General features: G+C 51.3%; 1 protein-coding gene across 3 annotated transcripts in view; it reads right to left on the bottom strand.

Moving 5' to 3' along the window:
* Positions 1–12159, bottom strand: part of RNF31 (ring finger protein 31) — a 482477-nt gene that overhangs the window by 265069 nt on the left and 205249 nt on the right. The window contains exons 10-11 of one of the 3 annotated variants that reach the window (XM_078644959.1): positions 3642–4037; positions 3455–3548 (exon numbers count right to left, since the gene is read on the bottom strand). The exons of the other annotated variants lie outside the window; for them this stretch is intronic. Of the exons in view, the coding sequence (XP_078501085.1) occupies positions 3455–3548; positions 3642–4037 (490 nt within the window). The remainder of the gene's footprint in view (positions 1–3454; positions 3549–3641; positions 4038–12159) is intronic. 3 annotated transcript variants of the gene reach the window in all.

A 12159-nucleotide genomic window follows, 5' to 3' on the forward strand; every position in this document is an offset into this window, starting at 1 on the left:
AGAGGCAGAGTGTTCCAGGCCGAAGCCGCGAGAATGGCAATTGACTGGCCTCCAAGGCACACTCGTCGAAAGCGGGGTACACTCAAAAAATTGCAGTCAGCCGAGCGTAAAGAACGAGTGGGGGTGTAGCGGCTAAATCTTTTCCTCAGATAGGAAGGCCCGAGATCATTGACTGCTTTAAATGCTAGTGTTAGGATTTTAAAAGTAATCCTTTGAGCCACCGGCAGCCAATGTAGTTCCTTCAAACGGATATGCACACTTTCTCTATTAGGTACATTACACAGGAGTCGCGCCGTCGCATTTTGGATGATCTGTAGTCTAGCGACTAGAAAGGCTGGAGTTCCGCTAAGAAGAGTTGGCATAATCGAGCCGAGATAGTATTAAAGCCTTCGCAACCGACTCTCTTGCTGAAGATGGAAGGTATGGAAAGAACTTTCTCATAGCCTTGAGAGATCCGAAGCACACCCCTGTAAGTTTTTTTATGTGTGCCTCAAATCTCAGATCCTCCCCAAAGCATACTCCCAAGTTCTTTGCAGGGATGGTAACTGAACTTGGCTGGGGAAAATCAGAAGGCCACAAGAGTTCTCTAAAATTAGGCGGAAATTGGCCATACAGCAAAATTGCAGTTTGGTCTTCGTTGCATTTTAGCTGTGCCATTGCTAACCAGCTAAAACTGCAGAAAGACATGAACAAATGACCTCAGTGTTAAGTGCTGCATCAGGCCATGTAAATAAAAGTTGCGTATCATCTGCATACGCTATAATTTTGGCCCCCATTTGTTCGGCCAGCACAATGAGTGGGGTAAGATACACATTAAAAAGCAAGGGGCTTAATGTAGACCCCTGAGGTACCCCGGTAGTAAGAGGCTTGGCCGAGGAAGAAAAAGGTGGGATCCAAACCTGCTGGGACCTATCGGACAAAAAAGATTTCACCCATTTTAGTGCTGAGCCCAGCACACCAATCTCAGCCAATCGAGTCAGGAGAAGTGAGTGCGGGACAGTGTCGAACGCGGCAGAGAGGTCCAATAAAATTAGAACCGCTCTGCCGCCACTGTCTAGACACTCCCTGATCGCCTCCGAGATCTCCACCAAGGCCGACTCCGTGCTGTGAGCTGCACGAAAGCCGGACTGAGCAGGGTGGAGAGCCTCCGATGATTCCACAAAGGCATTCAGCTGACAAAAGGCAAGTTTCTCTCCAATTTTCGCCATGGCTGGAAGCAGGGATATGGGTCTATAGTTGCCCGGCACAGCAGGATCAGCACCCGTTTTCTTCAACAGGGGAAGAAGCTTAGCCGGTTTCCATTCCTCGGGGACCTTAGATGTTTTAAAGGATAGACCCATTATTTGTGAAACCTCTAATGCCACTAATTCTGCCACTTCGGCCAACACCCGGGCCGGGCAAGTATCACCAGGGGTACCGGATCTCAGAGATTTAATTGCCAACAAGGTGTCTTCCACTGAGGGGGGGATAAATCTCTCCATAGTGTAGATAGGCGGTACTATAGATCTAACATTATCAGCAATCCTGCTCCCCCCACTGACCACTCTAAGACTCTGCTGTATTTTAGCAATTTTTGTTAGAAAGAAAGAGGAAAGGTTCTCACACCATTCAATAGAGGGTTTCACCGATATTTGTTCAGCACAGGGGGAGAGAAAGCTCTTGACTATGGAAAAAATTTCGCGGCTGTTATTAGCTTTCTCAATTCTTCTGGCAAAGTATTCAGATTTGGCCAGTTTAATACTAGCATAGTACTCCCGCTGTGCCGAGCGGTAAGCTACCTTGGCTTGTGGGCAATAGGCCACCCTCCACACTCGCTCCAATTTCTTACAAGCAAGCTTAAGAGTGCGTAATTGGGGCGAATACCAGGGTTGCGAGGGGGTCATCCTGTCTCTACCTGAATCTGACCCTTTCGATGAGGCGGAAATCCCTGCTCTCAGCCAGCCATCAAAAACTTGCAGTGCAGGATCCAATTCCCCTCCCAAGATGGGTCTGTTATGATCGAGCCAGGTAATAAAATTACCTACATTAATCTTCGGGGGGGGAACGTATTCCTGCAGGATTTGGGTATATCTTTCATGGCCGACCAAGTAAATCTAATCAGCCGATGGTCAGTCCAAGTTAGAATTTGAGGGGCATCAACCTTCACAGGGAAGTTTGAGCATATGACATCTAGAGTGTGCCCACCTATATGTGTAGGGGAGGACACCCATTGGGTAAGAGAAGCCAGGTCAAAGGAATCATAAAAGCTTACTTTCCTGAAGTTCACGACGATCAACATGAATATTCACACACACAACCACACACACAGAACCACACACACACACAACCACACACAACCACAAACACAACACCCACACCCACAACCACACACATACAACCACAACCCCACACACACAACCACTAACACACACAACCACACACACAACCACACAACACACACAACCAAACACACACCACACACACAACCACACACACACCACACACACTAACACAACCACACCCAACCACAACCACACACCCAACCACAAACACACAGCCGACAAAACACACAGCCGACAAAACACACAGCCGACAAAACACACAGCCGACAAAACACACAGCCGACAAAACACACAGCCGACAAAACACACAGCCGACAAAACACACAGCCGACAAAACACACAGCCGACAAAACACACAGCCGACAAAACACACAGCCGACAAAACACACACCCGACAAAACACACACCCAACCACAGCCACACACAACCACACACACAAGGCACACAACCACAACCACAACTACATACCCAACCACACACACACGACACAACCACAAACAGCCAAAAACACAACACACACACCCAACCACACACATACAACCACAACCACACACATACAACCACAACCACACACATACAACCACAACCACACACACACACACCAAGCACACAACCACACACACACACAACCACACACCCAACCACACCAAGCATTGGCATAGCCAATAGGTCTCGCCTTTGGGACCTTATAAGTGTTTAGCCACGCAACAGTTGATGTGGTTGCACCAAGGATATTGTGCTGCATAACTAAATACTTAGAAGGTCCCAAAAGCGAGACCTATTGGCTATGCCACTGCTTGTTTTGTTTGTGGCCAGCATCAAGTATGCCCCAAAGGGCTTTGTTAGTCCCATAAAGGGCAACTTTTAAATTTTCAGCTCTTTGCTCTCTAGTCCCTCAGTTTTGTCACCCTTTTGCTGTTTCTGTTCCTGTATCGTACACTTGCCTCCCTTACCTGTGCTCGCACTTACTTCCTTGGGCTCACCATGCGCCTCTATGCATTCATTTTTTCCTCCTCTGTACCAACCCCATCATCTGTGACGTATTTTTCTTTTCACAGCCGTGCCCCCACCCACCCTCAACCCCCAGTGGATATCATCGCAGGACCCGAGCTCATTTTCCCCAAGGCTCTTACCTGGCCTCAAGGTCGGTACACGCTCTAAAGCTCGCTGCCTCACCAGCTCGTTCTGTTTCTCCACCACCGCATCCTGTTGCATGTCACCTGCTGCCTGTAACACACCAGACATTGAGATATTAAGACGTCATCCCACCTATTTTCCACCTTTATTCTCCCATGGCTCCTCCACCTCCTTATCCATCACCTTGCCATCCTCCTGGCGGTCTTCATCGCAGTCCATCTGATTATCTTCCACAATATCATCTGCCTCTGCCCAACTCGGGCCTACGGTTTCGCTTTGCTGTGTCACCCCTATCTTCCTCTGTGTAGGGGCCTGGCGGTAGATGTCCAGGGGGGCTGTGACAACCCCTCCATACTGATCCACTGACGATGCCCGACCAATCCGGTCACTGCTGGAGCCTGCCATGAACCTTTCAGCCGGTGGTGGCAACGAGGTCATGCCGGACTTTCTTCCGTCGGATGGTGTTTGGTACTCCGCTGCCTTCTGGCAGACCGCACTGGGGCCTGCGATCTCTTCCGCTCGGGGCATATGAGTCGCACTGGACTCTCCCGAGTCTGTCCACCTGCTGCTCCCTGCGACCTGTAATGAAGAAGACAGGACTAGTGTATTGGCTACCTGTGCCCTGGGGGTTCCTACATGATCCTGTGTCTGGCACTCACAACCACCAGCCCTGCTCTACCCCAGAGCACCTCTGCTAAGCCCTTCACCATTGACCACCTACTACCTCTGCTCCTGCACACTTGGCTCCGCTGACCACCCACAAACACTCCTTCTGCCAATAGTACCCCACTTCACTGGCGCCCTTCTCCAAATCCTAGCCCGCCCATCTTGGGCGCTAACCAATATCTTCATGGCTCGTGGGCCTTGCTCTCATCGCCCACCCCACTGTCCTCTGCGTCGCTATAGTCAAGGAGCACCACTTGTAGAGCTGAAGCTCTGTGGACCCTCTCCACTGGAAACTGTGCCCCTCACCTCTGCCTTTTTTGTTGCACGGTCCCCGGCAAGTTTCTTCCGATTGCCTGTCCCCCCCAAGGCCCATCTGATGGATCTTGTCTAACCAGCTATGCTCAGCCATCAGGTAAGCCTGCTCTGGCACTAACCACTTCCACCAACTCAAATAAGCCCCCCTGTGCCTAGCCATCCACCCCTCTCTGGCACTTGCATATCTATGGCCATAGCCAAAGGCCTGCCGGCATATCAGCTCCCTCCCTCCCCTTTTATTCATGGTTTGTTTGGGGGACACCACCGAGCCTGCTCTTAAATGACCGCCCAAGATGCTGCGTGTCTTCCCCCTGCGGAGCCGTACACACACAGAATGGGCAGACAGGCTGCTCCATCTGCTGCCTAATTTTCATCAGCAGCCGCAATAGTCATTCAAGGCCCCTATGACACCTTTTTGTTTCAGCAGATGCAGCCTTCCCGGTCGTTCCCAGTCCTGCAGATACAGCCCTGCCCCTTCTTGCTGCATTTCTCGGGGGCTGCTAAACGTATTTTGGAGTGACCTCTCACACTCTCCTCACCCTTCACACTTGCCGCCTCCACCATGTTGCGAGGCGATGAAAAAAAACCTACTGCCGCCGCCACACGGTCAGACTTGCTGCGAGCCGGGCTAACCATGCCAGTCCTGCCTGCTCCTCTGCACCTGCCACCATGAGGCAACCAGTCTCCCTTAGCAAGCGTAAAGCCTGAGCCACCTTGCTGTCCCTTCTTGATGCTTTAACTTGCAATATTCACAAAAAATACCCTAAATGGACTGCCTGCCACCAACCACTAGGTCACCGGATACCAAAATGGTGGCAGGAAATCCCAATGGCCTACCGCCAGGTACCCAAGTAGCCCAAAATCCCAAGTGTCAGTCACTGGACTGCAACACACTCCCAAAATTCCTAGTGGGGGGATAGGCGGCAGACCTCCATTTGGTCAGCTTCCCCCCAAACCCATATTTAAGACTTACACACTGCCAGGGGGGGGCACCCTGTACCAAGGTGCAGACTATGATGATGTTGCACTGCCGTGGACCCAACGGTGTCAACTGGGCAGGCTACAGAAAGAAAAAAAGAAAAAAAAGAGGACTGGTCTGCTCATCCAAGAGAAACATTGCCCTTTGCTCCGATTTGGTGCATGAGGTTTTGGAGTTCAAGCAGTAGGAGGAGAAGTGCAGCCTGGGCAGAAACTGTGGTGAGGAGGATTTGGTAGACGTTTTAGGCCCCTTTTATTAAGTGAGCCCAAAGAATACAAGTACGAAAGGGAGTGGGGGATTTGGATGCCCATACACAAACAGTAACTTGTATGGAAATTCCCCAGAGGCGGTAATGCAGAATGGAAACTATTAGTAAAGCCAGAGGGCTTAGGGAGTTAGGTGCGCTGTCAGGCAGCTGGAGGGGCCAGTCTAGTACAGAAGGGTCACTGGCTGTTGGTTAGTTATAAGGATTAACAAGAGGAGCAGGGCTTTATGGGGACTAGGCCATGCAGGGGAGTTTGAACAGAAGGCATGTGTCAAGGAAGGACGAAAGTCAGCAGGGAAATTAAGATGCAAATCAAAAATTACACTCAGGTCTCTACGGCTGGTTCTGGGACAGTGTTGATCACAGCCTACTTTCAGAAAAAGACAAAGATGTTCACATTAATGACGATTGTGGTGACAGTGGTGTAGGTGATGGAACTTTCCAGAGGTTGACATCTACGAAAAATGAACATCAACCAGTGACAGCGGCTCAAAATGTTGCTCAAAGTGGTCAGTAAAATCTGCTGGTGTTTGTAAGGAAATGCAGCTTTTAAAACGCAAGATACATACAGGATCAGGATGCGGGAAATGAACATGCAGGAAAGAAAGAGGCGTCCAAAAAGGAAGACACATCGGCAGGTGTCGACTATTAACAGGACGTGGGCGACCAGGAAGGTGGTGCTCAGGAAAGTCGAGAGGTAAAGATTATTGCACCAGTAGGAATGGGTGAAAGACCAAGGGGAAAGAATTCAAACTTATTAGAAGACCAACAGTTAATGGTCACCAGAAACCTGGATAGCTGCACAGAGTGTATATTGTTAAAAATATCCAGAATGCTGCATGGCCCTTTTTAGGTCTTGCGTGGGCGTGACACCGCAAAGCGCTGCTAAGCCTCTGCGAGAGATCTTGTTAGAATTTGTTTTCTAAAGGGGACTCTCTGAACCGCCCCTCTTTTCCATTGGGTAGTGTCAGCGTTTGTGGTAAATGCTGGCTTCCCATTGGAAAAGAGGGTCTTTGGTTGACACCCTGTCTGCTTTTCGGACTGCCCCTTCGGACAAGATAGCCTGCTTTGCGGCTGTTGTAAAGACTTTTCTTATCTGCTTGTTTATTTGACAAGCAGATAAGTTAATTCTTCACCACAGCTGTGAAGCAGGCACGGAGTGCAGAGGCTTACGGGGAGGACAGGGGGGTCGCGGCAGAATCTCTGTTTTTCTGCCGAGTCAGCAGCGCGTGGGTTCATGCTGCAGGCTCTGTTTTTTTTAACACCCCATCAGCCTGCTTTCTTGTCCTCTCTCTCCCTGCTGCTACACACTATTAACCCCACCGCCTCCTACAAACAGCTTGGCGCCAGGGTGAGGAGCTAATTAATCGGTGTGTGATTCCCATGAGGCACAGGGTCAGACTGATTTGCATATGGCTATGTCTGAAATGGGGTGGCTGAGTGGGCTAAAGAATGGTGATGGATTAAACCCAGATCAGTTGATTGGGGGTGAGTGTTTGATTTGCTCAAAAGCTCCGTCCATCACCCCCTTTTGTATCGCTTTGTTCGCCCTAAGTGTGGCAGGGTATGCTCAGACGTGAGTCCCTTGCTCACTTGGCCACTGGATTCAAGATAGCCTGGCTGATGAGGATTATGAATCCGAAACCAGTCCCAGGATGCTTGTTTCTGGTCCATGGAAGACATGGCTTGGCAGTTCGGGCTGGACTGTTCCCATGAGGCACAGGGTCAGACTGATTTGCATATGGCTATGTCTGAAATGGGGTGGCTGAGTGGGCTAAAGAATGGTGATGGATTAAACCCAGATCAGTTGACTGGGGGTGAGTGTTTGATTTGCTCAAAAGCTCCGTCCATCATCCCCTTTTGTATCGCTTTGTTTGCCCTAAGTGTGGCAGGGTGCTCAGACGTGAGTCCCTTGCTCACTTGGACACTGGATTCAAGATAGCCTGGCTGATGAGGATTATGAATCCGAAACCGGTCCCAGGATGCTTGTTTCTGGTCCATGGAAGACATGGCTTGGCAGTTCGGGCTGGACTGTTCCCATGAGGCACAGGGTCAGACTGATTTGCATATGGCTATGTCTGAAATGGGGTGGCTGAGTGGGCTAAAGAATGGTGATGGATTAAACCCAGATCAGTTGACTGGGGGTGAGTGTTTGATTTGCTCAAAAGCTCCGTCCATCATCCCCTTTTGTATCGCCAATGTAAATTAGGCTGTTGCAGGTGTTGCCACACTAGCTGGCGCCACGCCAGGAGTAGGGAAAGCGACAACCAAATCTATTGTCTCTTTTCCGAAGAGGCAGCAGTGGCAGGACCAGTGGTGTGGTGTTAGGGTCAGGATTAGCATCCGTGTGAAGGGGCCAATGACCAACAGTCTATATCAGAGTGTTAGATTAACTCTACAGGTCCATAGGAATAGACCTGAGCGAGGAAGGTGCTATATTGTTGTTTGAAGGTTAGACAACCAAGGGAATCACTTGTTTTTTGATTTGATCTTTTACCCTGTTCCCTTGTGGTTGAGTAAGGGTGACTCTTTCTTTTTCTACAACAGTCAATATTGGCCACAGGATAACAGGACAAGATGACTTCATTATTTTGACATTTTTACATGTCTTGAAACTCTCTGGGTATTGGTTGCCCCTCATTAGTATCAGTTTTACAACCAAACAGAGCATAAGCAAAAGCAAGGTGATCAGTCAGCCTTTTCTAAAGAGCATTCCACCGAGCTCAACAAGTGTAGCTGCATTTACTTTTTAGTAACTTTCGAACCGTTAGACCTAGAACTGCCTTTTTTTTTCAAAATTAAAATCTCATTATGCAGCAGGAGATGGATTATGTGGAAAATGTTGCAAATCTACAAATGAGCAAAAAACGCCGCAGCTGCATACTCGCATATTTCAAGTGATAGCAGAGACTGCACCAATGGAGCCGGAGGAGGAATCGCCATTGTCCACAAGAATACCCTCAGGGTCTCAACAAACACCAATGACACTCGGCACCGCCGAATGCATGCACTTCCAGATCCACACGGACCCCAAGACCACCCTAAGAGGCACCCTCGTACACAGACCGCCAGGACCCCGGCCACAATTCTGCGACTCCATCACCGACCTCATCAGCTCGCACGCGCTGACCTCCACCGACTACATCCTCCTCGGAGACCTGAACTATCATCTGGAGAACAACAACTCCTCCTCCACCCTGATTGACAACCTCGCCAACCTTGGACTAAAACAGCTCATCACGACACCGTCCCACATCGCCGGTAACACGCTTAAGGCCATCTTCTCCTCAAGCCCCCACGTCGCCTTCAGCCACCCCTCTGAACTCACCTGGACAGACCACCACTGCATCCACTTCTCCTTCCGAAAACCCCTCACACACCACCGCACCCTACAGATCCCCCGCCGCTGCTGGGGCAAAGTCACTGAAGAACAACTACAGACAAGCCTCGCACTCAACCCACCGACCAACCCCACCAACCCCGACGATGGTGCACTCACCCTCAGACGCTGGATGGACGACTGCGCCAACACCTTAGCCCCGCTGAAAAAGCCCACCAACAGAGACACCAGCAAAAGAGCCAGCTGGTTCACCCCGGAACTCCTAGCTTCAAAGCGCACCTGCCAGAAATTGGAGAACATATGGCACAGCGACAAGACGCCTGACAGCCGCGCTGCCCACAAAGACGCCATCCGCAACCACCACCACCTCATCAGGACCGCCAAAAGGACCTCCTTCACAGACCGCCTTGACAACAACGCACACAACAGCAAGGAGCTCTTCAACATCGTAAAGGAACTCTCCAACCCCAGCTCCAGCGCCGACATCCCGCCACCGCAAGCCCTGTGCGACTCCCTCGCCACCTTCTTTCACTGAAAGATCACAGACATCCATGACAGTTTCAACCCCCAGGCGACCCCTACAGGCCTCGACATGCCAGACCCACCGCACCTCACTAGCCACGACTCCCTGACAACCTGGGCCAACATGAGCATCGAGGACACAATCAAGACCATGGGGACAATCCACTCCGGATCCCAGTCTGACCCTCTCCCACACCACATCTTCAACATAGCCAGCAGTTCCATCATCAACCTCTCCTTCGTGACAGCTACCTTCCCTGAGAGCTGGAAGCACTCCGAGATCAACGCCCTACTGAAGAAACCCAAGGCGGATCCATGCGGCCACAAGAACTTCCGGCCCATCTCCCTGCTTCCGTTCCCAGCAAAGATCATCGAGAAGATAGTTAACATCCAGCTCAACCGTCACCTCAAAGACAACAGCATCCTGGACCCCTCCCAATCAGGATTCCGCAGCAACCACAGTACTGAGACCACCCTCATCGCCGCAACAGACGACATCACGATCCCGCTAGACAACGGCGGCCCTCATCTTCCTAGATCTCTCCGCCGCCTTCGACACTGTCGGCCACCGCACACTACACAGGCGCCTCCACGACGCAGGGATTCGAGGCAAGGCCTTGGACTGGACCACCTCCGTCCTCACCAGCAGAACTCAGAGAGTCCGCCTCCCCCGTTCCGGTCCGAAGCCTCCGAGATCATCTGCGGCGCCCCACAGGGATCCTCCCTCAGCCGGATGCTGTTCAATGTCTACATGGCCCCACTAGCACGCATCGCCCAACAGCACGACCTCAACATAATCTCCTACGCCAACGACAAGCAGCTGATCCTCCCCCTCACCAAGGACCCTCTCACCGCCAAATCCAACCTTTACAAGGGAATGAAGGCCGTCGCCGACTGGATGAAGGAAAGCCGACTTAAGCTGAACTCAGACAAGATGGAGATCCTCATCCTCGGGCCCAACCCCTCAGAATGGGACGACTTCTGGTGGCCCGCATTACTTGGGACACCTCCGGCTCCTACCAACCACGCACGCAACCTGGGAGTCATCCTCAACTCGAAACTCACCATGTCCAAACAAGTCAACGCAGTCTCCTCCACCTGCTTCAACACCCTCCGTATGCTCCGCAAGATCTACAGATGGATCCAGACTAACACGAGGAAAACAGTCACCCAAGCCCTAGTCAGCAGCAGACTCGACTACGGAAACGCCCTCTACGCCAGAGCCTCATCCAAGCTCATCAACAGACTCCAAAGAATCCAGAACGCCTCTGCACCCCTAATCCTCGACGTCCCGCGCCGCGACCACATCACCCCCCACCTGAGGAACCTGCAGTGGCTCCCTGTTGACAGAAGAATCTCCTTCAAGCTCCTGGTCCACTCACACAAGGCACTCGACAATACCGGTCCAGCCTATCTCAACAGTCGACTCTCCTTCTACGTACCCAACAGGAAACTCCGCTCAGCTGACCACGCCCTGGCCACGGTCCCACGCATCCGTAGAACCACTTCGGGAGACAGGTCCTTCTCCCACTGCGCTGCCAAGACCTGGAACACCCTCCCCCTCAACCTACGACAAACCGAAGACCTGCTAACCTTCAGGAGACGACTCAAGGCCTGGCTCTTTGACCAGTAGCAGCAGCACCCTCCCCTAGGCGCCTTGAAACCCTTACGGGTAAGTAGTGCGCTTTACAAATGATCTGATTGCTTGCTTGATTGATTGATTGGGTGTCGCGTGCGCTGCAAGCTGAGTTTAGTCAAGGGTGGCAGCATTGGGACGGGGTCTGTGCCGAGGTTAATGTTTCTAGGGTGTTAGGAGTGTGGCGAGACCAGTGACTTAGTGAATGGGTCTGGGAGGCATGAGAGCGGCAGGTTCAACATTTGAGTGGAACGAGTGCAGCAAACCCAATGATAGTGAGTGCTTGACCAGCAGGGCCGGCTTCAGGGCGGAGCATCCAGTGCTGCCGCACAGGGCGCTGACCTCGGGGAAGATGCTCTTTTTAGCAATAACGTACGATTTAAAGCACCTGCCTCAGATGTTCCTGTGCATCCAGCTCTCAGGCAGCAATAAAAATGTTGAGAACTCTTGTGATTAATGTTCCTGCTAGAGAGAGAGAGAGAGAGAGAGAGAGAGAGAGAGAGAGAGAGAGACAGACCAGTTTTGTCCAGTGGAGTCGCCGTAGTAGTGCAGAGGGTTAATAGGTCTTCTGCACAGAACAGATCTGTATTTCATGTGAATGGCTGAGTGGATTCGTAAAGCCAGGCTCTTACCAGGGCTTCATAAAATGTATTTTAGACAGGGGCAATGGATGGATGAGGGCACTTTTGGGGAGTGATAGTGAGGGAATCCGAAAAGGAGATGGGGGTGGGAGACATAAAGATGGTCGCACCAGGAGCCACCAGTGTTAAAGCTGGCCCTGTTGACCAGAGGCGTGAGTGTGACATCTTGAGGTTCAGGAACACGGGGGGTGGAGGGTTAATGGTGTCTGTGAATATGACATCAGTTGTTTGGGTGTCTGGGCGGCAGATGAGTGGCAGATCCTTTGCTGCTTTGAATGTAGTAGGACACCACGCCTTGAGGTTGTGTGCCAGCGGCACACAGCCTGTCCCCTTAATT

Source organism: Lissotriton helveticus, chromosome 5_1 (genome assembly GCF_964261635.1).
Source record: "Lissotriton helveticus chromosome 5_1, aLisHel1.1, whole genome shotgun sequence".
In the NCBI taxonomy this organism is placed as follows: domain Eukaryota; kingdom Metazoa; phylum Chordata; class Amphibia; order Caudata; family Salamandridae; genus Lissotriton; species Lissotriton helveticus.